The sequence below is a fragment of the Chiloscyllium plagiosum genome, unplaced genomic scaffold (assembly GCF_037043375.1).
Source record: "Chiloscyllium plagiosum isolate Xiang-an unplaced genomic scaffold, Cpla_swu_hap1 HiC_scaffold_17, whole genome shotgun sequence".
Classification (NCBI taxonomy): domain Eukaryota; kingdom Metazoa; phylum Chordata; class Chondrichthyes; order Orectolobiformes; family Hemiscylliidae; genus Chiloscyllium; species Chiloscyllium plagiosum.
Genome location: NW_028270155.1, coordinates 42,604,662 through 42,631,825, shown reverse-complemented (window position 1 = coordinate 42,631,825; position 27,164 = coordinate 42,604,662). Strand labels below are relative to the sequence as shown.

Here is a 27,164-nt window from a genome sequence, read left to right as displayed (position 1 = left end):
TGATAGTGAAGTTTCAGATTATTAACCTCAAGATGTTCTTTCTTTTCGTAGCTGGGAATCAGTTAATCATGTGTTGCTTATATTGAAACTGTTACTATTGGCTGAATCAACTTCATTATTGGACTGGAAAGTTCAGTGACTGAATAACCAGTACTTTCCAGAGCATTTTAGGGGACAAGAGGGAAGATGGCTAGAAGCATTCAATATGTAGTATTTTGGAGTTTAGGGTGTGGAAGCAGACAGTGTATTTAGAAACATTGGCAAGACTGTCGTTAATTGTGCAGGTCCTCAGTACTGATGACAACTTTGTTTACATGCACTTCACATGCTGTCAGATGTGAAAGTAGCACAGATAAATAATACCTTATTCCAGAAAAATTACTAATATTAGTGAAATTGTTGGCAAAGCTTCCTAGTTAAAACACACATAACACTGAAGCAGTAAAATGCACAACATTAAGACTAAATCATTTGTAATGGAGAAACAACACAATCAATTCAACTGAAACCATAAAACTGACTAACCAATGTAAACAGCTTATAAGATTCTTCTCCAGGCTTTGGCGGATTTACCACAACATCCATGGCAACTTGCCCTGGGACAGGGGAGCACAGCCGAACTGATAATAGCTTCTCAAGCTGAGCCTTAACCTCAGGGTCCATGTTAATAACTTCCATATAGCCACCTCTGAATCCACACCTAAAATATGAGACAATTAAGTTATATATTCTGACTATTGGAAAACTGCACAGCCAAAACTAACAATCATACAGAAACAGCACAAATAACAGAGTCAGAACTATATTGTTACAGACTACATGAATCACTTGTGAAATACAGGATTTGAAATCTTCAGGATAATCTGCTACATTACTGTCGAATAAATTGAACATTTTAAGGCAACTGTTGAACCTGAAAAGAAAGATAATTTCTACATGAGGATGGGTTTATGTTCATCCATTTTTCAGTTGGGTTCACCTGATAACAACCACATGGAAGTCAGGTGAAGGCATGATCAGATAATGTTGTGCTGTTATGCTCTCCATACCCAAATAGCCTCCAGAGATTAACGAGTCTCACTGGAACCACACAAAACAAGTCAACATGTACATGAGAAGAATCTATTATTTACTCCAAAGATGTTATTTTCTATTTGAAAAACCTAAACTAAGAAATCCAAACTGACACTAAAAGCAGATTATAAAGTCAGCATATGGAATACAAATTTCACAATGAACTGATTAAAAAAAGGACATACAGATACAGAAAAATTATTCTGATTACGGACTTCAAATTAAGCAGTTATTTCAGTTTTCAGGGTTGGTTAACAGAACACACATTTGTTTCATGACTTATTCACTTCAGTACTCGAGTGTTTTTCTTCCAATGTGGTATTTGTTAACAATTCATTGACATTCATCCATGTCAGCAGAAATTGTAGTGTTCCTCAGCATAGTAACTGCTACTATTGTGTGTTCAATTATACAAAAATATCAGCCGCAATATGAAGGATCACACATAAGTTACATTCAATGAAATGATAGAATGATTAAGACAAACTCTTTGGGCTCATGCCATAACGCAGTAGCGGCTAAATGGATAGTTTTAAAAATACAAAAAAATGGAAGATATTTGTGTAATACCCCGATCAATAATGATAGATTTTATAATGGTTTTGCTTTGCCTTTGCACATCTATAGGTAAAAACAATGACTGCAGATGCTGGAAACCAGATTTTGGATTAGTGGTGCTGGAAGAGCACAGCAGTTCAGGCAGCATCCGAGGAGCAGCAAGATCGATGTTTCGGGCAAAAGCCCTTCATAAACGTTCAAAACGAATGATAAGAAAGCCAAATGAGCTAAAAACTGAGCAAGGTTACCACAAATAGTTGAAGTATTTTTCTCTTCATATTCATAAAGAGGAAATGAGCAAAATATCCTGGCCAATGTGGGATTACTGTAATGAAAAGAGATCAACTTGGAGAAAGTGAGGACTGTAGATTCTGGAGATGAAAGTTGAAAAGTGTGGTGAAGAGCTTCTACTCAAAACATTGACTCTCCTGCTCCTTGGATGCTGCCTAACCAGCTGTGCTTTTCCAGCACCACACTCTTGGACTGATAAGAGATCAAGGTTGACTTGTAGAGTTTAAATAGTTAAAAAAAATACAACGCAAGGGATAAATTTTGATTAATCCCAATTATGTGTGAACACAAAGCACAAAAGGTACAAGATTCCATAAATATAGGCACACAAGTCATGTTTTGCCTGAAGTGTGGTTAAGGTCAAAAATCTAAAATAAAATTTAGTGATGGATAAGAAATTAGCTAAAGGGTTGCAAATAAGAGGAACTCTTTGCAGTAGTCAAGTCAATGAGGGAGAATACCATGTCCGTTGCTCTAAGGCCCTAATACTGGGAGCAGAACAGAGAGTTTAGATCAAATTATCAATTTGATTTAATTCGCATAAAGATTCCTAAATTAAAACAGCTCAGTATAGACAGTGGACAGATTACAAAGGAACTAGAAATATTATATGTGCAGAAAAATGGAAGGAATTTAATATGGTCAAATGGAAATTATTGCATGTCAAAGACGAAGGAAGTGCAAAAGCATATTAATTCAAGGTGTTAAAATAATAATGGTAAAGTGAAAGAGACCAAACAGCATTTATGAAATTGATGCTTAACATGTACAACCAAAGAACAACAGCAACTGACCAAAAGGTTGATAAATGCTTACATAATAAAATTTCAAATTCAATTCAGGCAGAGCCACTCAGGTCTCAAATTAGTGCCTTTAAATTAAATAAAGACAATTATAGAGGTATGAAGACACAATTGTCTAAAATTAGCTAGGAGAATAGACAAAGGGTAAAATCAGCAGACGAGCAGTAGCAGAAGCAGATATTTCAAAATGCACAGCAAATAAATCATTCTAGTCAAAAATGACTCAGCAAGAAGGATGAAACATCTGTGCTAACAAAGGTTGCCAAGGAGAATATCCAATTCAAAAGCCCAGACAGACTAGGGGAAGAAAACTAATGCTAGTTGAGGATTTTTTTTATATATAAAGGAAATAGCTGTGTGAATCAGTAGCTAATAAAGAGGGAGAAAGTTGATGATGAAACTAAATTGACAAGAATTATGAAATCTGGAAATGTGTTGCTGGAAAAGCGCAGCAGGTCAGGCAGCATCCAGGGAACAGGAGAATCGACGTTTCGGGCATAAGCCCTTCTTCAGGGCTGAAGAAGGGCTTATGCCTGAAACGTCGATTCTCCTGTTCCCTGGATGCTGCCTGACCTGCTGCGCTTTTCCAGCAACACATTTCCAGCTCTGATCTCCAGCATCTGCAGTCCTCACTTTCTCCTCAAAGAATTATGAAATCAAACAGCAAGAACGTCCACAGTATATAAAAAAAGAAAAGGAGTAGCTCAAAGTGACTGAGAAGATTTAGATTAGATTAGATTAGATTACATTACATTTAGATTAGATTAGATTAGATTACATTACATTACAGTGTGGAAACAGGCCCTTCGGCCAAACAAGTCCACACCGACCCGCCGAAGCGCAACCCACCCATACCCCTACATTTACCCCTTACCTAACACTACGGGCAATTTAGCATGGCCAATTCACCTGACCTGCACATCTTTGGACTGTGGGAGGAAACCGGAGCACCCGGAGGAAACTCACGCAGACACGGGGAGGATGTGATGGAAGAATTGAAAAGGGGAACAGGGAACCAATAAGTTTAATTATCTGCATCAGTCTTCACAGTAGAGAACACCACAAACACCAAATAAAATGGATAACTAAGGTGCCAATGGGAAGAAAGATTGTGCAACAGTTTCTATCACGAGGGTCAAATTATTTGATAAATGAACAGGACCTGATGGTCAGCATCCAAGGAGTTAAAGACTGTGGCTCAAGAGATAATGCAGATATTGATCAAAATATTCCAGGAGTGTTCCAACATATTGGAAAACTGCTAATGTAACACTCTTGTTCAAGGAGGAAGGCAGAGAGTCAGAAAGCAGACAGCTAATAGTAAGAATCGAAATGTTGAGAGGCATCAGGGTGTTCTTGTGCATGAAAGACAAAATATTAGCATTCAGGTGCAGCAAGTAATTAGATAGCAAAAATAATGTTGAACTTTATTGCTACTTGAGTTTAAAAACAGGGAAGACTTGTTACAACATTACAGTGCATTAATGAGGAGCCAGAGTACTGTGTACAGTTGGTCACTATATTTAAATAAGGATATTAAGGCACTGGAGGCAAATCAAGAAATTCACTAGGCCAATTTCTGGGATGAAGGGATTGACTTATCAAGTATGGCTCAACAAGTTAGACTTTTAGCTATTAATGGGACTTCATTCATTAACTGGCTCACTGATGTTCAATTTGGGTTTGCCAAGATCACTTAGCTCCTGACTTCATTACAGCCTTGGTTCAAACACTGACAACAGAGCTGAAATCTAGATGTGAGGTGAGTGAGTCAACCTTTGACATCAAGGCTGCATTTGACTTAGTGTGGTATCAAGGAACCCGAGCAGAACTAGATTCAATGGGAATCAGTGGACAAACTCTCCACTGGTTGCAGTCACACCTGACGCATAGGAAAATGGTAGTTCAAGGATATCTCTGCAGGAGTTCCTTAGGGTGGTGTCCTTGTCTCAAACATGTTCAACTCCTTCATCCAAGACCCTCCCTCCCTCGTAAGGTCAGAACTGAGGTTGTTAGCCAATGACAATACAACATTCAGCACCATTCCAGCACTCCTCAGATATTGAAACAACCCACATTCAAACACAACAAGACCTGGACAATATCCAGGCTTGGGGTGATGTGTGCTGAATAACATTCGCACCACAAAAATGCCAGACAATGATCGTCTCCAACAGGAGACAGTCTATCTACTGCTACTTGGTATTCAATGGTATTACCATCACTGAGTCCCCCATTATCAAAATCCAAAATCATTGAACAGAAACTCAACTGGATTCACCACATAACACAGTGGCTACAAGATCAGGTCAGAGGCTAGGAATACTGCAGCGAGTAATTCACCTCATGACTCCCAAAGTCTGTCAACCATGTACAAGGCACAAACCAGGAGTGTGACAATATTCTCCCCATTGCCTTGATGAGTGCAGCTCCAATAACACTCAAGAAACTCGACATGATCCAGGACAAAGTAGCCTGCTTGATTAACAACGCATCCACTCTCTCCATCATGGATACTCAATAGCAGCTGTGTGTATAACCTATAAGATGCATGACAGAAATTCACCAAAGATCCTTATATAGCTCCTTCCAAACCCACAGACACTTCCATAAAAGGAGGACAAGAGCAGGAGATACATGGGTAGACCACCACCTGCAAGTTCCCCTCCAAGCCACTCACCATCCTGAACTGGAAACATGTTGCCATTCCTTCACTGTAGCTGGGGCAAAATCCTGGAGTTCTTTCCCTCAGGGCATTGTGGGTCAAGCTGCAGCACATAGACTGCATTGGTTCAAGGCAGCAGCTTACCACTACTTTCTGATAGGCAGCCTAGGGATAGGCAATAAATGCTGCTCAGCCAGCTACACTCACGAGTAAATAAAAAGAATCAAGAAGAATTAGAGGAGCTAATCTTATTGAAACATTCTAGATTCTGAGTAGGCTTTCCAGATTAGATGTTGTTTCCACGAGTTGGGGAGACTCAAATTAGAGGACAGAGATACAAAGGAATTTGTTCGCCTAGAGAGTAGCGAATGTCCAGAATTATCTACCCCAGACTCTTGTTGAAACTAGAGAGCTGAAACATTTTTGAAATAGTGAAGTTGAGAGCTATAAAGATGCCAGCAAGACAAAGGAGACATGGATAGGTTAGTCATGATCTTATTGAATGGCAGGGCAGGCTTGAGGTGCCAAATAGCTAATTTTTGATGATCTTATAATAAACATGAAATTTGAGCAAAATTCAATTTGACTCAACATCTATAGTCTTTTAGCTAAAAGGAATTCCAGATTTTCACTACCTTTTGTGAGTAAGTGTTTCCTGATTTCACATCTAAATAACATGGGTCTAATTTTAAGACTGTGCCTTCTTTACTGGCTACTCTGACCAGATTAAAATTTATCCCTACAAAAGAATTAACTGAATAAACGCAGTATCATTTAAAACTCCTGAAGTGAAGTTTACAAATTTAAACAAAAACTGCACACAAGTAAGATTACATTGAGCAGAATAGAAACACCTACTCTCCTGTGTATCCTTTGGATGTAGAATGAAATGAGACCAATTCCACTGTATTGAAGTACTCCGGACCCATCTCATACAACACCTTCTTGAATGAGTAAAATTTACAGTCCTCAGAATACACGTTTTCCTGGTATACCTAGGATAGAGAAAATAAACATCCAAGCCTACTTTATTTTCTGAGGCTAAACAATCCATGACTGGGAATACGACACTCTCCCAAAATCACAAGGTTTTAACTATCAAACAACGTGAAAACAAAAGTAAGCTAACAAGGTTTGTCTTACCTCATCAGCCAGAACAAAGAGTTTTTCCTCATAAGCAAAACGAATTACATCCTCAATACCTTTTCTGCTTTGTACTTGGCCTGTGATTAAAACAAAAAGCTACTCATATTAAAACTAATTTTGTGCAATTCCATTTCAGAATTGCTTTCCTCTTTCAGGCAGCTTGACCCATCACTTCTTACAAAAGTTTAAACACTAAGACAGGGGTGCTGCACTAGTATCTGATTATTTAAGAGAAGGTTTTCTAACACTCCCAAAATGCTCTCAGCACTTATGTGCAAAACACATGTGCAGCACTCTTGCCAGTATAGCTAGTGACAACATTACATCCCATTCACTCATTTATTATACTTATTTGGCACCATTGTGTTTGTAAACAGCAGTGCATTTCAAAGTGTGATTGCGGAGTACTTTATATATGTGCAATGGGCCAGGTGCTGGCAGGTGGGACTAGATTGGGTTGGGAATTCTGGTCGGCATGAATGAGTTGGACCAAAGGGTCTGTTTCCGTGCTGTACATCTCTATGACTCTATAATGTGAACCTTCAGGTATCCGGAGACAGCCATCATTTAATTCCTTACTTACAGCGAGCGCATTACTGTAATTCTCAAATTAGTCACTAGATGGAGTTTTGCACAAAGTCAAGGGTACTGATATTTTGTTTGGGGGGGGGGGGGAGAAAAAGAGTAGAAGGGCAGCACAGCAGCAGGGGGAGGAAGGGAATGTAGGTCCTACAAAATCTAAACAGCAGGACCTCTTACCTTTTCTCTTCCATATTTTCTACTCCCCACTATTTTCTGCCTGGCAATTAACCAGATTAAGGGGCTAGCTATTGAATAGGAACGACGGTAGCCATCTCCAATTTAGGAGGAAGAGGGAAAGATAGAACATTAATCGTGGGGAGGAGAGAGAAGTATCAAACACAGCAATGAAGACAACCACAATCAGCACAATTGGTAGACTCTCTCTAATTGACAAGGAGCACATAAAAATGTATTAGCATTTTATGGCTGACTATTCCGGTCTTATTTAATCGATTGTTAGATTAGATTCCCTACAGGATGGAAATGGGCCATTTGGCCCAATAAGTCCACAGTGACCCTCCGGGGAGTAACCCACCCAGACCCGTTCCCCTACCCTATATTTACCCCTGACTAATGCACCTAACACTATGGGCAATTTAAATATAGCTTGAAAACCATTGCCACACAAAAAAAGGAAAGACATAGGCAGTGGGTTGAAAACTGTTTTGTGATTTTACATATTTGACCCAATCCCTTTTTCCCATGGTTACTTTCAAACCCAAAGGTGCTTCACCCAAGAAAAACATGTATGCATCCAGGGTACCTCACATTATGGCAGAATTCAGAATGAATTTGCAATAATACCAATTTCATTTTGAGTGGGCTATAGATGGTAATAAAATAATAATCATTGGTAAATCCATATGCCTTGGTGCAAGATAAACAACTATAACTTCTGGGATGGATTTGTTAAAAACTGAATTACCGTGGCACCTCTGACATCTCAGGGCAATCCAATAATTCCCGGAGATAATGTAGTACATTTTGTAATGTCCAATTATACAGGTAAATGACACACAAAGATAAATAATAATCTATGGATAGATAATATAATTGATTGAAGGAGGAACATTAGCCAGGGCATCAAAGAACTCAGTATATTTCCCTTAAATAATGCCATGGGATCCTTGACATCAATTTGAAAGAATAAAATGGGACTTGGTTTAGTGTCACCTGAACAGGTCAACAGTGCAGCATTCTCTCAGTACTGCATTGAAGTGCCAGTGAAGATTATGTGCATCCAGACACAAGAGGCAGGAGTGCTGCAACTGAGTCACATTACCACGATAAATGAAAAGTTGTGTTACTGAAATAAAGTGTGCCTTACTTATACCTGTAACAATATTAATTCCTTTGCTAAAACGGACTTTTAAATATTTTCTTTACCATTACAACAATTCAATGCATGCCTTACATTTGCTAAAGACTAGCTTTTCAAGAGTACACAAATGTCTATTTTTGAAATAGTTCAAGTACCAGTTGGGTTTCCTGGGTTAATAATACAAAGAACCTTGGGGTTGCAATATTCCCTAGCTGCATTCAGGTTTCTTTTCAGTTCATTTTTATCAAGAGCCCAGCCATTTTCTTCATCCAGGTAGTAGTTGATTTGGACAGCTCCTAGCTCAGAGATGACTGCTGAGTATAGGGGATACTGTGGGATTGGAATCATCACTCCAGTCCGCATTCGCCCTTCTCCAGCCACCAGAAGTTTCATAATGGTCTATAAAATAAAAAAATGGAGGGGCAGGTAATTCAGAATGATAAGGATTAAAGCTATTCAAATATAGAGCAATTCCAAACATATTTAATGCTACAATTCAACAGTGGCAACCACACTAAAGTTTTTAACCAAATGAGCCACGGCTTTACGTACAGTTATTCCATCACTTGCTCCTGTGGTAATGTAAATATTATCAGATTCTGCAGGAACTCCTCCATCCCTTGTCTCAATGTACTTAGCAACATCTTGACGTATACAATCTAGACCCTGGCTTGCACTGTAGGAACCTGACAAAAAAAAATATAGATGATAAATATTGCAGTTTAACATTTCGTTAAAATTACAAACTTTCCAGAAGTGCTGGACTTTTGGCTATGTGTATTACTCAACCTCTCTGGTGTAGTTACTAATACAGATGAGGCACAAGCTGACATCTGATATATTTTCAATTTCTATTGGCAGCTTGGTCAAGGTATTGTGCCAGCTGGCTAATTCCCTATGCTTTTTCAAAGGTTGACTAAATGCTGTAGATAGAACAGCGAGTACTGGGCTCTGAAATGATGATCACAACTGGTCAAAATTTAAGAATGTTTTCTATTTGGATCTTTACTGTCCCCTCTTTACAATGATGAGTAAAGCTCATCATTAGTATGAAGCTCATCACAATTCTTTCATTCCTCACAGCAAACTATCCTGTCTTCACAAGTCATTCTACTGTGTGAGGGCATCAAATACACACACACACACACACACTATATATATATAAACCTTCCCTTCCAAATTATCTGCAGGTCATTGGTCAATTGCCTTTCCACCCAAGTTATTTCAACTTTCAAATATTCTATTTTGGTCTTGAATCAGCAACTACTCCAATAACATCTACGTGTGCCCAATAGGTAATTCTGATTAAAATCAGCAGGCAGACAAAACTATTCTGGAAAAACCCAACCAGTCCCAGCAAAATAAACCAATTCCATAGATTGTATTATGCACATACCATGATCTCATTGGAGGAGGAAGAGGAAACAATGTCCACTATTCCTCATTACTGGAACATGACAAACTTGGAAACAATTCTAAGTCATAATCTTACATGAAAGTTTCACTAGTCACCTTCCATAGAATCTTACACTTATCACTCACTTTTATAGCATCAGTTTTGCTGAACAGTACTATCCTAAATATCAATGCAAAAGTACAAAGGAGGATGTAACAAAGATACCTAGACTTTGACCCCCACAGTACAGCAGGATACGATGGGCTCTCTCCTTTGCATCAGCAGGGAAGTGCTGACTCTCAAGCAGTTCTGGATAAGTACAAAGAGCAGCAACCTAAATTGGGAAAGAAATACAATCCAATTAAGCATTTAAACAGATTTCATTCTAATATCTTTTCTTCTGCCAACAACGTTAATAAGCAACCTTCTGCAGCCATAACTTTATTGAACATCTCAACTACAAACGTTCATTGCATTTTGTAAACAATTATCAGGAAATGCTTCATATTTCATATTTGTTGCAAACAAAAGGTCCTTTTCAAATGCGTAGTTGTTACAAAAAGAGCTCAAAACAAAGGTCATAAAGACATTTGTTAAAAAATAAACTGGAGAAATGGGACTTTGATTCATCAGATTCTGACTTGGAAAGTGTCACATATGTATTTTTTTGACATTTTATACTTTCAATTGCTCATTCTACTTGTTACACCTGCTTCTGAACTGAACAATTTATTGTCACTTACAATAAAATACAGTGAAAAGCTTCAACTGTCACCACAATCCAGCACCATTTTAAATAGTTTAATAATAAAAAAAAAACCAAAAGAGAGTCAATGTTTGTTCTCCAGCTCCACTATGGGTCCTGAGCCAGATCACCACCTCCACTGTCTCGCTCCTGTCTGCGCCAGACCCACCAACATAGGAGTCACCACTCTTTAGGTCCTATATCTTTGCCCCGGGTCTACCTCGCCAATACTAGGTACCTTGATGAATCTACAATCGTCCTGCAACCCAGAGTCCCTGGCTCCGCTGCCACTGCTGCTTTGTTCCTGGTTCTGGGCCTGCTACAACCAGGAGTTCCTGGCTCCACTTTCACCTCAACGATGCCAGTGTCCAAGGTTTCAGCTTGGCTGATAAATACTGTATGTGCGATTAGCCAATGATTAACTGTTCAAAAAATTGTATTGAAATATTGTACAAAACCCAGAAATAAATTCCACATAGAATTAAAAAAGACATTTTAGGTGGCTATTGAAGTTGTATAGTTATGCTAAGAAACAGTACGTGAACAGAGGTGAACCACTCACCTCTCCACCATCCCACAGATTTAAGAGAAAGCAGTCCAGATTAATAACACAAATTTGCAACAACAAAGGAAATCCAAACACATTTTGGAAACAGGCAACTTTCAATGCTAATTAGGACCTGGCTGAGAGAAACCTGTTTTTGTCATATAAAAAATGAATTTAAAATGAAAACCTTTCAGAAAGCACTATAACACTTATTTTACCCTCACACGTACACATACCTGTCTCAGAAATGTAATTGGCTGCTGTCCCATCGCATGAGCATCTCCAATGTTAGCTCTGATTATTTCCGTGAAAGGCTTCTGGGCTCCCTATGTACAAGGGGCACAGAACAATATCAATTAAGTGCAATGTAACTATTTGCTTTAACGTATTCTGGACAAGGAGATAGCTAAGGTTAACAGTTCCATGTAATGTTACAGCACAAGTGCTATAAAACTCAGAAACACAGAAGACCAGTGCAGGAGTAAGATCAGAGGAGATTCACAAGGATGTTACCTGAAATGAAAAATCTCAGTTATGAGTAGAGACTAGATAGGCTGGTTTACCCTAGAGTAGAGGTGGTACAGGAAGATCTGTATGAGGTAGACAAAATTATGACAGGCATAGACAGGGAAGATATTCCCACTACCTACCCTATGACAGAAATGTCTAAAGACCAAAGGATGCAAGTTTAAGGTGAGGAGTATGTGGTTTAGAGGTGATTGAGGAAAAAAACTTTTTTAAACCACAAAGGTTGCAGAAATATGGAACGCACTACCTGAGAGGGTGGAGGAAGCAGGTACTCTCGCAACATTTAAGCATCATTTGGATGAGCACTTAAAATGCAGGATATAGTATGCTATGGATCAAATGCAGGTAAATGCGATTAGTACAATTTGGTGTTTGGTCAGCCAGCACAGTGGCTACTATAATGTATGGCTGATTAGGTCTATATGAGCCTATTACACCATTCAACATGATCATGGCTGATCCTCTGCATCAATGCCATACTCTTCTCATACTCCTTCACACCTTCAGCAACTAGAAAATAATTCCTTTTTTAAATATATTCATCCAATGACTTTGCCTCCAGCCTTCTGTGTAAACTCCATAGGCTCACCACTCTGTGATTCAGTGGGTTACCAAATGTGTTGCCATTAACAACTGAGATTAGAGTAGATTAGATTACTTAGTGTGGAAACAGGCCCTTCGGCCCAACAAGTCCACACTGATCCACCGAAGCGCAACCCACTCAGACCTATTCCCCTACATTTACTCCTTCAACTCACAACACGGGCAATTTAGCATGGCCAATTCACCTAACCTGCACATTTTTGGACTGTGGGAGGAAACTGGAGCACCCGGAGGAAACCCATGCAGACACAGGAGAACCTCCAAACTCCACACAATCAATCAATCAGTCGCCTGAGGCGGGAATTGAACCCAGGTCCCTGGCACTGTGAGGCTGCAGTACTAACCATTGTGCCACCCACGATTAGAAAATAAATTAAAATAAAATAAATTATAATCCACTGCACTTCATGCAAACTCATAAAAACTAACACTATAAAGAACTGAAAGGAAATATGTAACAGAAGTATTGCATCAACAGCACATCTGTCACCTTATACTGTTCAATAGTACGGTGTCCAAAAAACAGCCTGAAATATCTTTCATATTTACTGTACCTCCAAAGCACCCTGGAAAAGGAGGCCAAAGATGTTAATCCAACTTTCGAAGAGTATCCTCAACCATAATTTGCACTTTTGCTATTCCAATGGGCTGCTGACAGATATTCCATCTTATGCCTCCCAAATCTGAGCTCATCCAAAGCTCTGCTGTCTGTACACTAACCAGTACCAAGTTTAGATTAGATTAGATTACATTACAGTGTGGAAACAGGCCCTTTGTAGCCTGTTCTCATAGAGGTTCATTTCATTTTATTTGAATCTTAACTCTGAAGTTCTCTTTTAACCCCAAATACCTAAATGGACTTGACTGTCTTCATCTCTACAACTCCTCCATGGAGTGATGGTGATCAGAGTGGAGTGTGGAGTGGACAGGTGGGAAGGAAAATGAACACGTAGGACATTTCAAGAGGGCGGTGCAGAGTTGGCGGATTAGATCTGGGATAAGGTGGGGAGGGGAGGGGAAGGGGGATGAGGAAATGTGTGAATTCGACATTGATGTTCTGCGGTTAGGATTTGGTGGGAGAGGTGGCCCAGGACTTGCATGTCCTTGGTGAAGTGGGAGGGAAAGTTGAACTGCTCAGCCACGGGCAGTGGGGTTAATTGGTGAGTGTGTCCCAGAGATGTTCTCTGAAATGTCCCGCAAGTTGGCGTCCTGCCTCCCCAATGTACAGGGGACCACATAAAGAGCAACAGACACATTAGATAAGGTGTTTGGAGGTGCAGGAAAATCTCTGCCGGACAATGAATGATCTTTTGGGGCCTTGGATGGAGGTTGGGGGGGGGGGGGGGGGGGGGGCGGGGGAACTGTCTCAAGGCACTCTTGAACTGTCCATCTTCTTTCTCACCAATCTGCTTCACACACCACTCCGACCTATCACCATCACCCCTCAGCTTCATCTACTGATCGCATTTCCAGCTACCTTCCCCCAGCCCCTCCCATTTAATCAGTCAGCTCCCTTGCCACCATCCCCCCACACACATTCCTGATGAAGAGCTCATGCTCGAAATGTTGATTCTCTGGCTCCTCGGATGCTGCCTGACCTGCTGTGCTTTTCGACTCTGATCTCCAGAATCTGCAAGCCTCACTTTTTCCATGCTCCCAGTGTGGTCTTTTGCACATTCTACGTTCCATTTGTCTCAACAATGGTAGCCATGCCAAAAGCTCTGCTGTTTCCTTCCTAAACTGTTCCTTCCTTTAATCTCTCTTCGTCAAAAGGTTACAGACTACTCTTTAATGCTTTGGATTTTGTATTATATTGGATAACAGGGGAACCAAGCAGGGTTCAAGATACTATTAAAAAAAGCACAAGCTACCAATCACGAAGAAAAATGAACTCTGTTCAGAACAGCCACTTGCATCTCAGTTCATTTTGAAAATCCAATATTAAAAACGTAAATAATATCAATGATTTGGAAATAAGTGAAAGGACTATACAAAACCAAAGATTTAATTATAGGTTTTCATTTGACAATGTTTTCAAATTGACATTCTTTTCAAAAATCACAATTATCTTACTTGAAACGAGCTACTAATTTCTGTCACTTATGGCACGTCATAACAAACAACCAGAAAAAGAATCAAAAACCTTCATTGTCAATGACTTTGAAGGCAAAGTATAAAACTGGGTTTAAATGTGAATTCTATGTTCTGAAAAGCAAGCGATTTCAGATCAGCATTTCTAAAATCCAGTCTTAACGTGGATTTCCATTTTGAAAGATAGAAGCATTCTTTCTACATGAGTTTGATTAGTATAGTGTCTTTAACATAATATAATGTCTCTCATGCTTCAAGAAGGAGTGACCGAGCCAAGCAGTAGAGAACTTAAGAGAGATGGCTGAGATTACTCAAAGAGAAAGATTTTTAAAAACATTTGCACAGGCAATCAGCAAGGTTGGGGGGGGGGGGGGGGGGAAAGAGAGAGGGGGATGTTTATAGAAGGAATTGCACAGCATGAGACAAGGACAACTACAAGTTCCACCAATGAGTGAGGAAAGTCAGGGATGGTGGGGGAAAAAAAAGAAAGCTGACTGAATCAAAACTTCACAGAGTATGGCATTGATACGTTGGCAGGTGGTGAAGTAGGGATTGAATGTATAAAGCAGTTGTGAAATGCAGTACAAAATGCTACCAAAAAAAAGGTACCAGAGATAAAATCTTGCAGTACCCTGGAGGCAACTATGCAAGATCCAGGGAAACTAATATTAGAAATATGCCACAGAGTTAAACTTAGACAAGTGAACAAACAAGAGGATGTTGATTATTTCCAACTCCCACACCTACACACTCAAGCTCTCATGTTTTAGGTAAGGAAGGAAAGCATGAAACAAGGAATGGAAAGGAGATTAATGATACTTTATCCAACGAAGGAGATAGTTGCTTGGAAAGTCAGGGTGTGCTTTGGTCTACAGAGAGAGCAGCAAGTGGTAACTACATCAGAGGAAAATGGTGGAAAAGTCCATGAGGGATTTGTAGCTGAAATGGCATGACAAAATACACAGGGACAAAGCAGTGAAAAGAAGAAAACAAAATTAGAAAATGGAAGGAAACAGAAGAGTAAGAACATGTAAATGAAAGACTGCATTAGAGCAGAAAGAGCAAAATAGCCAGAATTTAGGGTAAAGTGTCCAGGACGGGAGACAGAAACCATTTTCTGATCAGAAAAATTGACATCTGCAGCACTGTGAGAGACTGAGTTACTAACTGCAAAGGCTTGATGCCTAATGCAATAATTCAGTGGTCCAGTACGGTTTGGTGATGGGAGGAAGGGATTGGAAAGAAATGGGCAAGTGTCAAAATATACAGACTGGCCAGAAATTATTTGGGCTTCTCTAGCCAAAATCAGAGTTCAAACACATGCATTTGATACAGCAAAGCTGAAGGCCAATACGGCCATCCCATAATTCCTAAAGAGGAGCTTGGTTAGTTCAGGATGGGCTGTTACCAGGCCAAGAAACTGGCAGCTGATGGGCATCAGGAACAGCAACCAATATTAGGCAATGACAGAGCAATAAGCAGGAAAACAGCAGAAAGGAAACTGAACTCTGATGAGGAACGAACAGAAAACCTCAAGAATTAAGGCAGCATCGAGCATCAATTAGTATCTATGACAAGAAAAGTATCTTTAAATTCAAAACCAAAATTGATTTATTTGGCAAATTCCTCCAGGAAATTTACTCTTGAACGCGCTGTCATACAATGTGAACAAGAAGCAGTGTACCCAAACAGATTTTCAACATGTCTCTAAAGACAGTGCTTTCTCAGGGAGCTACCAATTTAGCTAGCATAGGTCAAGTGTTTCAGTCTTTTAAACCAGATCATAAACTGTCTTTGAATCCATTTTAGACATTCTAAGCAATGTGGGAATATTTCATGACTAGTATTAACTGTAAAATGAGACTTTCAAAACAACTGCCAGGGGATTCAGAAAACTTAATCATTGCGTGATACAAACTGACACTCTGGGAATGGTGGAAAAAATATATAGATATAGGATATGCTAAAACATAGTATAACTGAACCTTTTAAGTGTTCACGACACAACTGAGACTGGCTGATTCAAGAATTTTTGACTGATTTGGAAATCCAATGAAAAAATTACTCAATCGCATTCTATTCACTATGATCCAAACATTTCTGAAGCTACATGATCGCTACAAACCCACCCTCCACACCGCCCCCCCCAAGGGTTTGAAACAATATATACAGTATGACAATCTTACAATGGAAACCCTTATTGAAACTTCAAAAGCCTTGTTAACAACAAAAACAAAACTACATTGCAAAGTGGGCCTCATCAAAATATGACTAAGACCATAAGACATAGGAGCAGAAATTAGGCCATTCAGCCTAAATATACTCAGTGACCCAGCCTTCATAGCCTTCTAGGGCAATGAATTCCACAGATTCACCACTCTCTGGCTGAAGACATTTCTTCTTACCTTCGTTTCAAAAAGGTCTTCCCTTTACTCCAAGACTGTGCCCTCAAGTCCTAGTCTCTCATACCAATGGAAACATCTTCCCAACATTCACGCTGTCCAGGCCATTCAATATTCTGTACATTTCAATTAGATCCCCCCTCATTCTTCTAAATGCCATCAAGTATAAACCCAGAGTCCTCAAATGTTCCCTGCTGTTAAACTTTTCATTTCTGGGACGATTCTCATGCATCTTCTCTGAACACGCTTCAGGGCCAGTATATCCTTCTTGAGATATGGGGTCCAAAACTGTTCATGATATTTGTGTGTCTGCCCAGAGCCTTATACAGCCTCAGAAATACGTCCCTGCTTTTATATTCAAGTCCTCTCAAAATAAATGCCATCATTGCATTTGTCTTCCTAACAAATGACTCAATCTGCAAGTTTACCTTAACAGAATCCTGGACTAGAAATCCCAAGTATCTTTGCACTTCAGACTTCTGCATTTTCTCCCTATTTAGAAAATAGTGCATGCCTCAATTCTTCCTACCGAACTGCATGACCTCATACTTTCCCAATGTTGTACTCCATCTGCCACTTCTTTGCCCACTCTCCTAACCTGTCCTTCTACAGCTTCCCCACCTCCTCAATGCTATTTGTCCCTTTACCTATCTTTGTATTTGTCTGCAAACTTAGCCAGAAAACCCTCAGTTCCTTCATCTAGATCGTTAATGTATAAAGTGAAAAGTTGTGGTCCCAACACTGAGCCTTGCAGAACACCACTTGTTACCAGCTGCCATTCTGACAAGGACCCTTTTATCCCCAATCTCTGTCAGACAGCCAAGCTTCAATCAATGCTAGCATCTTGCCTCTGACACAATGGCCCCTTATCTTACTCAGTAGCCTCCTGTGCAGCACTTTGTCAAAGGCCTTCTTGAAGTTCAGGTAGCTAATATCCATTAGCTCTCCTTGGTCTAACCTGCTCATTACTTCCTCCAATAATTCTCGCAGATTTGTAAGGCTTTATCTCCCTTTGATGAAACCATGCTGATTTTGCCTCATTTTACCATACACTTTCAAGTATTCAGAAATCTCATCCTTCACAATGGATTCCAAGATCTTACCCAAGGCCAAGGTTAGACTAATCAGTCTGCAATTATCCATCTTTTGCCTTACCTAAACAGGGGAGTCATGGTAGCGATTTTGCAGTCCTCTGGGACCCTCCCTGATTCTAGCAATTCCTGAAAGATCCCAATACTCCCCCCATCTATTTACTACCCGAGCTAGAAACATTTGATATTGCAGATCTAAATTGCAAGTTTGATGTTATTTTGGCAGAGTCACCTTTGGAAGAATACGACAGAGAAACTGGAGTAACAACAGCTGAGAAGTGCTGGACATGGGATGATATCATGAAGCTGGAAATTAAAGAAATTGCAGCTCCAAGATCATTTGCCTTCTTGTGGTGTGGCTCTGGGGATGGTCTTGTCCTTGGAAGACTTGAATTTGGCATGCATTTAAATATCACTAAACCGGCTCAATCTTTCAGAATACTATTTCTCAATTATGCACGTTTATTATTCACACGCTACACTAGATGATTTTTTAAAAAGCTTCATTAATTGATGATATCTTATTTCAAATGAACTGATTTTTGAAGGAAAGCATCTTAAAATGAAAAACATTTGTTCTCACAACACAATATTACAATATAAACTATGTTAACACAATTGGACAATTAGGGATGGGCAATGGATGCTAGCCTAGCTCACATCCTGTGAATGTTGGAAAAAATGAAAGGTCTTCGCAGCGCTATTTGGAGAGGGCTGTGGTTATCAAGTTAAATATTTATAAATCGAACACACGCTGGACCTAAAAAATCCAGAATGATTTTATCTCTGCAATAGAAAAACAAATGACTGTAAAAAGCACAATACATTATCCAGTGTAAATACTCCCTTCCAGTCAAGATGTTTTCATTTGGACCCATTCAGATAGCTGTAGAAAAGACGGAACTCCTGGGCCTGGATTTTCTGCTGGCCAGACAAACATTATTGTAACGTGGGTAGGAGTTGCACATGTGGAATCTCCATTGTAGCATATTCTGAAGGAAATGTAGGATTCTGTTGGACAATTCCTCTATGCTTGGAAGCATCCTAGAGTCTCTGTGTAAATCAGAGATTCTGGAGGGTTCCCCTCCCTCTGACTACCTATCCCCCTTAGCATTCCTCTGCCACCACCTCCTTCCACTATCAACTCCTCCCTGGCCAGCCTTCCTCCACTAACTCAACTCTGGCCTCGAGACACCCATCCCTCCTCCACCTGGTTACCACCACCACATTCTTCCACCAATACTTGCTATACTAATTTTCTAATTCTGATTACTGTATCTGCATGTTATCTTTGAACCAAAGACACCCAGATCCAAGATGCTCATGAAGCTACACAATTATGGCCCATGGTTGTCAGAACAGTACAAGTTTGGTAATAAATAATTTGTTTGTGGCTCGGCAGAAAATTGAAAACAACAGCACAATTTTAAAAATCACAATGTGCAGAACAGAATTTTCAAGTAAGCGTTTCCAAGATCTCTCAGATTCACATTTTTTTCCTAACAAATTGAAAAGCTTCAAAATTTCTCCACATTGTATTCCATGCTATGTTCTTGCTCAGTCACTTAATGTGTGTACCTCCTTTTGCAGACTATGCTCATAGCTTACTTTTCCACCTAACTGTGCAATATCAATAAACTTGGATCCACTGCATTTTGTGCCCGCATCTAAGTGAGTAACACAAATTGTATTTGAGAAGACCAAAAAATGACACTTGTGATACTCCACTAGCTACTGTCTGCTGGCCTGGAAATGGCGTATTTATTTTAAATTTCTTTTATATGTTACTCAATCTATGTTAATAAATTTCTCCAATTCCAATGGGCATGAATACTGCATAAAAACCTTGTGTCATTTAATCAATGATGTTTGAAAATCTAGGTTTCCCCCCCCATATTCACCCAATAGTTACAACCTCAAAAACTGCAATGAATGTATCAGACAATCTGCCTTTCATTAATTCATTTGATTCGGTTTAACAACATGGTTCAGTGGTTAGAACTGCTGCCTCACAGTGCTAGGGACCTAGGTTCGAATTCAGCCTCGGGTGACCATCTGTGTGGAGTTTGCACATTCTCCCAATGTCTGCGTGGGTTTCCTCCAGGTGCTCCGGTTTCCTCCCACAATCCAAAGATATGCAGGTTGGGTGAATTGCCCATGCTAAATTGCCAATAGTGTTCAAGGATGTGTAGGTTAGGTGCATTTGTCATGGGTAAATATAGGATAAAAAGGTAGGGAAATGGGACTGGAAGGGTTACTCTTCAGAGGGTAGGCATGGACTTGGTGGGCTGAAGGACCTGTTTCTACACTGTAGGGATTCTATTCTAATATTTCATAAATATCCTGAAATTACATCCCAAATGATAGTGGAAATGCTGAAATCTATTACTCATTTCAAAAGGCACTATTAGCCTATAGTGCTCAGTTTTCTCTTTCCCCCTCCTCCCTTTAAAACTAGGGTTCCAAATACTATCTTCCAATCAACAGGGGATGCTCTCAAATCTCCTGGCAGCCAACTGCCAAAGGAATAAACCAGTACGTGCCTGACCTCAATTAATAGTGAACAGGGAATTCTAGAAAATCAAAACATTGTATTCACTATTTCTGAAGTCACAATTTAAAATCCTAGGGTCTTGACCATTGAATCAGAGATTTGTTGGCTTTTACTCCAATTAATTTCTCCAATACTATTTCTTCACCAGTACGCATTCTTTTAAGTTCTTAATTCCCACAAGGTCTACAGTTCCACACATCTGCAATTTTTTTCTCTTCTGAAGGTGTAGATGGATACAAAATACTTACTGCATCTTTCAGTCCTTACTCCCCATCATAATGTCTCCCATGTCTGCTTCCAGATAACCCACAATTACTCAAGTTAATCTCTTTTTACTTATGGAAACTCTTACAATCTATTTACATCCCTAACAGCCAATCTTGTTGCTATTTTCCCTTTCTACATCAAATTCTCATTTCTCCTCTGCTAAACTTTATAAAACTCTCCCAATTTTCAATAAAATCTCAGTTATGAGGAGAAATTGGATTTGCAGAAGAGGCTTTTTGGGGAGGGGGGGATGGAGTCTGATTGAGCTATGTAAAATTATGAAAGGCATAGATAGGGTAGATCATGAAAGTCTCTTCCCCATGGCAAATATGTCTAAGAGCAAAAGTTTAAGGTGAGGACTAGGCAGTTTAGGGGGGAACTGAAGAAAACATTTTTCACCGAGAGGGTTGTAGAAATATGGAACCTGAGAGGGCAGTGCAGGCAGGTATTTTCAACATTTAAGAAGCTTCTGGACCAGCACTTAAAATGCCAGGGCATAATGGGCAATGGACTGAGTGCAGGTAAATGAGATTATGTTTGTTCGTCAGCATGGATATGGTGGGCTGAAGGACTTGTTCCTATATTTGAGATTCTATGACCTAACACTGTTTTCCCAGTGACACGCTAAGCCTCTTCTTTTAACCTAATACTTTAGTGTCTCTTGCAAACCATTATCGGATCGTGTTTCCTGTGATTTTTATTGCTTACGGCAACATATCCTTATTCTGAATTATGAATTCTTAAAAGGGCCCATCATCGCCTAACTACAACAATATTATTTAATTTCCTCGCCTATTTTTTGGCAACTCTCCCCTCACATAGTTTAATTGCACATTAAAAAAAATTTAATTTTGGGCATAACTAAAGTTATTCATTCTAACATATTATGAACTTCCTTTCCTGGACTTCCCATTACGAATTAGTTATTAAGGCTAACATGCTACAGCACCAGATCCAAAACAGCCTGTTGCTTGGTTGGTTCTTTCAAAACAACTTGAATGTTCTTCATAAACTCGTCATCTTACACTATTGCTGCAAATTCTGATTTCCCAGTCTATTTGCAGACCATGTTTTCCATGATTATGGCATCCCTTAAAACACCAAGTTTTTTAAAAAATTCCTGATTTCACCCTAGCTATTTCCTTTACTGAGCTCTGTATACTTTTGTTAGTCGAATTTTGATTCAAAATTGCTATTCTGTTCTACAGCTTGTTACTCATTCCAAATCAGTTCAGCTCCTAATGCCCTGGTTATTCATTACACCTGACCAATGATCTCGGTTCATGTTAAATGAAGCTTGTCACAATGGAAAAGCTGGTTCCTTATCCCCAACTAGTGGAGGTACCCTAAGAATTGACACCCGAGTGAGCGACATGGTGGCACAGTGGTCAGCACTACTGCCTCACAGCGTCAGAGACCCGGGTTCAATTCCCGCCTCAGGTGACTGACTGTGTGGAGTTTGCACATTCTCCCAGTGTCTGCGTGGGTTTCCTCCCACAGTCCAAAGATGTGCAGGTCAGGTGAATTGGCTATGTTAAATTGCCCGTAGTGTTAGGTGAAGAGGTAAATGTATGGGTGGGTGGCGGGTCGGGTCGGTGTGGACTTGTTGGGCCAAAGGGCCTGTTTCCACACTAAGTAATGTAATCTAAACCCTTGTATCCAATGGAACTGTCCTTTATCTAATTGACCTGTCATCAATTTAGTTGTAGCTCAGGTAAGCATCCAGAGATTATTACTATAATGGTTTGCGATTTAATTTCAATTTTAGCTCAAGATCTTGCAAAGTAACTTCATTCCTACTCATGTTGTTCAAATAACGACAACAGACGAATCCATCTTCTTCAATTCCACCTTTTTTCAACTGTGGGGGAGCAGGGGAAGGGACGATCCCTTTAAGTCATAGGGAGGCAACACAACCATCAGAATACTCAGTCATGACTCCATAGCTGTATCTATCCTTCTGCTAACATATTCCTTTTCACTATTACATTTTTCTTTTGCTTTGACGTGAATGGTGTCTTGTAGCACGGGCAATTTGCTTTCCAATTTTCAGAGTTTTAATTAGAAAGGTAGAACAAACATTGTACTTGTAGAATAAGGACAATGGCAGGAGCTCCTAAAGACCTGCCCCTATATAGGGTCTATTTGGGGAGGTATGAAGAAACATTGGTTTCATGATTCGCTAAGGGGCTCATCTGAAACTTGTGATTAAGACTTCCTAGTACACCAATACAACTTCTACAATCTAGTCATAACCATAAACACAGAACAAGAAAATCAGTTTGCTGAAGTCGAAGATTTTGTAAACAGCTAATGTATTTCAATGTCTACAATGCACAGTAAAAGATCATCAGCATTTTTCCTCCACGGCCTCTCTCACTCTCCCTCTTCAAGGTATTATTTATCATTGTTAAGGTCAACTTATCAGAAGTCAAATACTTCTGTCTATCACAGCTAAAATAGAAATATCTGTGGATATTTCACAACTGAATTCATAAAATACAGACGTAGACATTTTATGACAGGATTAGGTAAACTCAGTACACCTGTTATCTTAATGTTTAAATAAACCATAATATCTGCTATCATTCCACCACAGGAACAAAGTTTCAGAGTTAAAATTCTCATTGAACATAACATTCCACAAAGCAAGGCTCACAAATTCAACATAAACCTCCAGTCTGTGATCTGATATATGGTAAATGTAGAATTTTATATTATGATTCTGAGGTAAGATTACTAACCATTAAGTCACAGCTGGTTCTAATGTTTAAACTTTGACTGTTCTATTCAGGGCTAGGTTTAATTTGCATCGCGATTGTGGTGCTGGAAAAGCACAGCAGGTCAGGCAGCAGCCGAGGAGCAGGAAAATTGACCTGATGAAGGGCTTATGTCCGAAACGTCACTTCTCCTGCTCCTCGGATGCTGCCTGACCTACTGTGCTTTTCCAGCACTACACTCTCGACTCTGATTTCCAGCATCTGCAGTCCTCATTTTCTCCTAGATTTAATGTGCGTGTAATCATTTTAAGAACTTACAAAGAATATTTTGAAGTATGTGATATTTACCCCAGCATAGGGCATGCATTGAGCAATCTAGAAGCAGAAGTCAAGAAGCAGTTTCAAAAGGAGATTCTCAGTGAAGGTGAAGAGGAGGAAGAATTCCTTTTAAGGATCATTGGTTTACAGACATTTTCCCCAAAACAGCAGAAACTGAGTCTTTGAATTTATTCAACATTGGATTAGACAGTTTTGTTTTATTGACAAAGGGCTTTTGCCCGAAATGCTGATTTTCCTGCTCCTCGGATGCTGCCTGACCTGCTGTGCTTTTCCAGCACCACTCTAATCTCCAGCATCTGCAGTCCTCACTTTTGCCTAGTTTTGTTTTATTGTCAAGGGCCTCGAGGACTGTGGAGGACTCACAGCAACAATGGAGTTAAAGTCACATCAGATTAATCACAACCTAGTGGAACAGGCTGAGGGAGCAAATGTGGGTCGAGTGGAAAAGCACAGCAGCTCAGACAGCATCCAAGGAGGAGAATCGACGCTTCCGGCAAGAGCCCTTCATCAAGAACGAGGCTTTTGAGCTGAGGGGGTGGAACTGGAGGGGGTGGGGTAAGGTAGTTGAACATGCTATAGGTAGATAGTTGGAGGTGAAGGTAATGGTGATAGGTCAGAGAGGAGGATGGATCGGATAGGATGGAAGGAAGATGGTCAAGTCATGAGGGCAGTGTCGAGTTGGAAGGTTGGAACTGGGAAAAGGTGGGGGGAAGGAAGTGAGGAAACTGGTGAAGTCTACATTGATACCATGTTGTTGGAGGGTCACAAGGTGGAAGATGAGGCGTACTTCCTCCAAGTGTTGGGTGGTTAGGCTGTGGCGATGGAGGCGGCCCAGAACCCGCATGTCCTTGGCAGAGTGGGAGGAGTAGATGTTTTTGGCCACGGGGCGGTAGGGCTGGTTGATGCAGATGTCCCGGAGATGTTCTCTGAAGCGCTCTGCAAGTTGGCATCCTGTCTCCCCAGTGTAAAGGAGACAGCATCGGGAGCAACGAATACAGTAAATGACATATGTGGAAGTGCAGATAAAACTCTGATGTATGTGGAAGGCTCCTTTGGGGCATAGGACGGAGGTGAGGAAGGAGGTGTGGGTGCAGGTTTTGCAATTTCTGTGGTGACAGGGGAAGGTGCCCGGAGGTGAGAGTGGGTTGGTGGAGGGGGCATAGACCTGACAAGAGAATCGTGGAGGGAATGGTCTTTATGGAAAGCAGATAGGGGTGGGGAGGGAAATAAATCTCTGGTGTTGGGGTCTGTTTTAGGTGGCGGAAAATGATGCGATGTATACAGAGTTTGGTTGTGGAAGGTGAGGGCAGGGGTTCTCTTCTTGATGGGGTTGGAGGGGTGGGATTCGAGGACAGAGGCGTGGGAAGTGGATGAGATGCGCTGGAGGGAATCATCGACCATGTGGGAGGAAAATCTGCAGTCTTTGAAGGAGGAGGCCATCTGGTGTGTTCTGTGGTTGAACTGGTCCTCCTGGAGGAGGTGCAGCAGAGGTGGAGGAATTAGGAATAAGGGGGCATTTTTACAGGAGGCAGGGTGGGAGGAGGTGTAGTCCAGGTAGCTGTAGGAGTCGGTGGGTTTGTAGAAGATGTCTGTAGAAGACTGAGTGCAACTCAGTTTCTGAGCAACTTTGGATGTACATGCTTGACACCAATGTTGGTCTAGAAGAGACTGGGAGTAGTGACGATGTTCTGACGGAGGGTCACTCAACCCAACACGTCTGATTTCTCTCCAGAGATGTTGCCAGACTTGAGCATTTAGAGCAATTTCTGTTTCTTTGGTCTAAAAGGGGGTGCAATTAGTTGGTCAGTCTTGGTTAACTAAGGTTAAAGAGGTACTAGCAGGTGTTCAGTCTGAGGCGCTGAATGAAAAACAAACTGAGGTCTGAGAAAATAAACAGGGAGAGAAGATGCTTCCAAAAAGGGAACTGTATTTGAAGAGGCACACTTGTGCGGGACAGTGAAAACAAAGTCGGAGCTAACTGGGTAGAGCCAGCAAATGCACAATGGGCCGAATGGCCTCACCCTAAACTGCGTTAATCTGTCAAGTACAGTACATGGTTCAGTACTGCTCCGCTAGCCCGCCCACCAACCTGTTGCAGCTCCTTCTCGATCTCTCCCGCTTTAATGACGATGGGTCCCCGCACCGCGTACTCAGTAGCCCGGACCTGCGGGTTCATGTTCGCGATGGTGAGGACCCTGTCGCCATTCCTGCAGTTGTCCCGGAGAAGCGAGGCCGCTCCTTCGGTGATCAGGCCGGCGGCGGAGCCCCAGGCTCCGGCTAGACCGGCTCCACGGTCCCCGAATCGCCAGCTGAGCCGCATGCCGGCCAGGCGCCGAGCGCTCCGGCCCGACACCACCGCCGGCCTCGCCGCGGCACCCAGTGCGTACATTGCTGCTGCCTCGGTGAGTTGTTCACTTCAGAGCGGCTCCGGGATAACAGCATCCCCTTTTCAAAACCACATCACTGTCAAATAACAGAGCCAATTACCTGAGGCAGGCTGGGAATTGTAGTTCCACAACAGACACCTCGCGGCGTCAGCTCTGACCTGAGAAACTACAGCTCCCGGCAGGCCATCCACTAATGACACGCGCGCCCTCCCACCAACAATATTCAGTACGATGGAGCAGGCTGGGAATTGTAGTTCTACAATAAACACCTCGCGACGTCAGCGGCTAACCTTGAAACTACAGCTCCCGACAGGCCATCTACCAATTGCGCACGCGCACTCCCGACAACAAAATCACAACACGGAAACAGACTGTTCGGTCTAACGCGGTAAAAACAATGACTGCAGATGCTGGAAACCAGATTCTGGATTAGTGGTGCTGGAAGAGCACAGCAATTCAGGCAGCATCCAAGGAGCTTCGAAATCGACGGTTCGGGCAAGAGCCCTTCATCAGGAATAAAGGCAGAGAGCCTGAAGCGTGGAGAGATAAGCTAGAGGAGGGTGGGGGTGGGGAGAAAGTAGCATAGAGTACAACAGGTGAGTGGGGGAGGGGATGAAGGTGATAGGTCAGGGAGGAGAGGGTGGAGTGGATAGGTGGAAAAGGAGATAGGCAGGTCGGACAAGTCATGGGGACAGTGCTGAGCTGGAAGTTTAGAACTAGGGTGAGGTGGGGGAAGGGAAAATGAGGAAACTTGAAGTCCACATTGATGCCCTGGGGTTGAAGTGTTCCGAGGCAGAAGATGAGGCGTTCTTCCCCCAGGCGTCTGGTGGTGAGGGAGCGGCGGTGAAGGAGGCCCAGGACCTCCATGTCCTCGGCAGAGTGGGAGGGGGAGTTGAAATGTTGGGCCACGGGGCGGTGTGGTTGATTGGTGCGGGTGTCCCGGAGATGTTCCCTAAAGCGCTCTGCTAGGAGGCGCCCAGTCTCCCCAATGTAGAGGAGACCGCGTCGGGAGCACCGGATACAATAAATGATATTAGTGGATGTGCAAGTAAAA

General features: G+C 41.2%; 1 protein-coding gene across 1 annotated transcript in view; it reads right to left on the bottom strand.

Moving 5' to 3' along the window:
* The window catches only part of gpt2 (glutamic pyruvate transaminase (alanine aminotransferase) 2), a 33,232-nt gene extending 7,065 nt beyond the window's left edge, over positions 1–26,167 (bottom strand). Inside the window, exons 1-8 of the mRNA XM_043706909.2 lie at positions 25,813–26,167; positions 11,365–11,454; positions 10,062–10,170; positions 8,993–9,126; positions 8,596–8,839; positions 6,535–6,614; positions 6,250–6,386; positions 526–700 (exon numbers count right to left, since the gene is read on the bottom strand). Of these exons, the coding sequence (XP_043562844.1) occupies positions 526–700; positions 6,250–6,386; positions 6,535–6,614; positions 8,596–8,839; positions 8,993–9,126; positions 10,062–10,170; positions 11,365–11,454; positions 25,813–26,112 (1,269 nt within the window). The 5' untranslated portion in view covers positions 26,113–26,167. The remainder of the gene's footprint in view (positions 1–525; positions 701–6,249; positions 6,387–6,534; positions 6,615–8,595; positions 8,840–8,992; positions 9,127–10,061; positions 10,171–11,364; positions 11,455–25,812) is intronic.
* Positions 26,168–27,164: the final 997 nt, after the last annotated feature.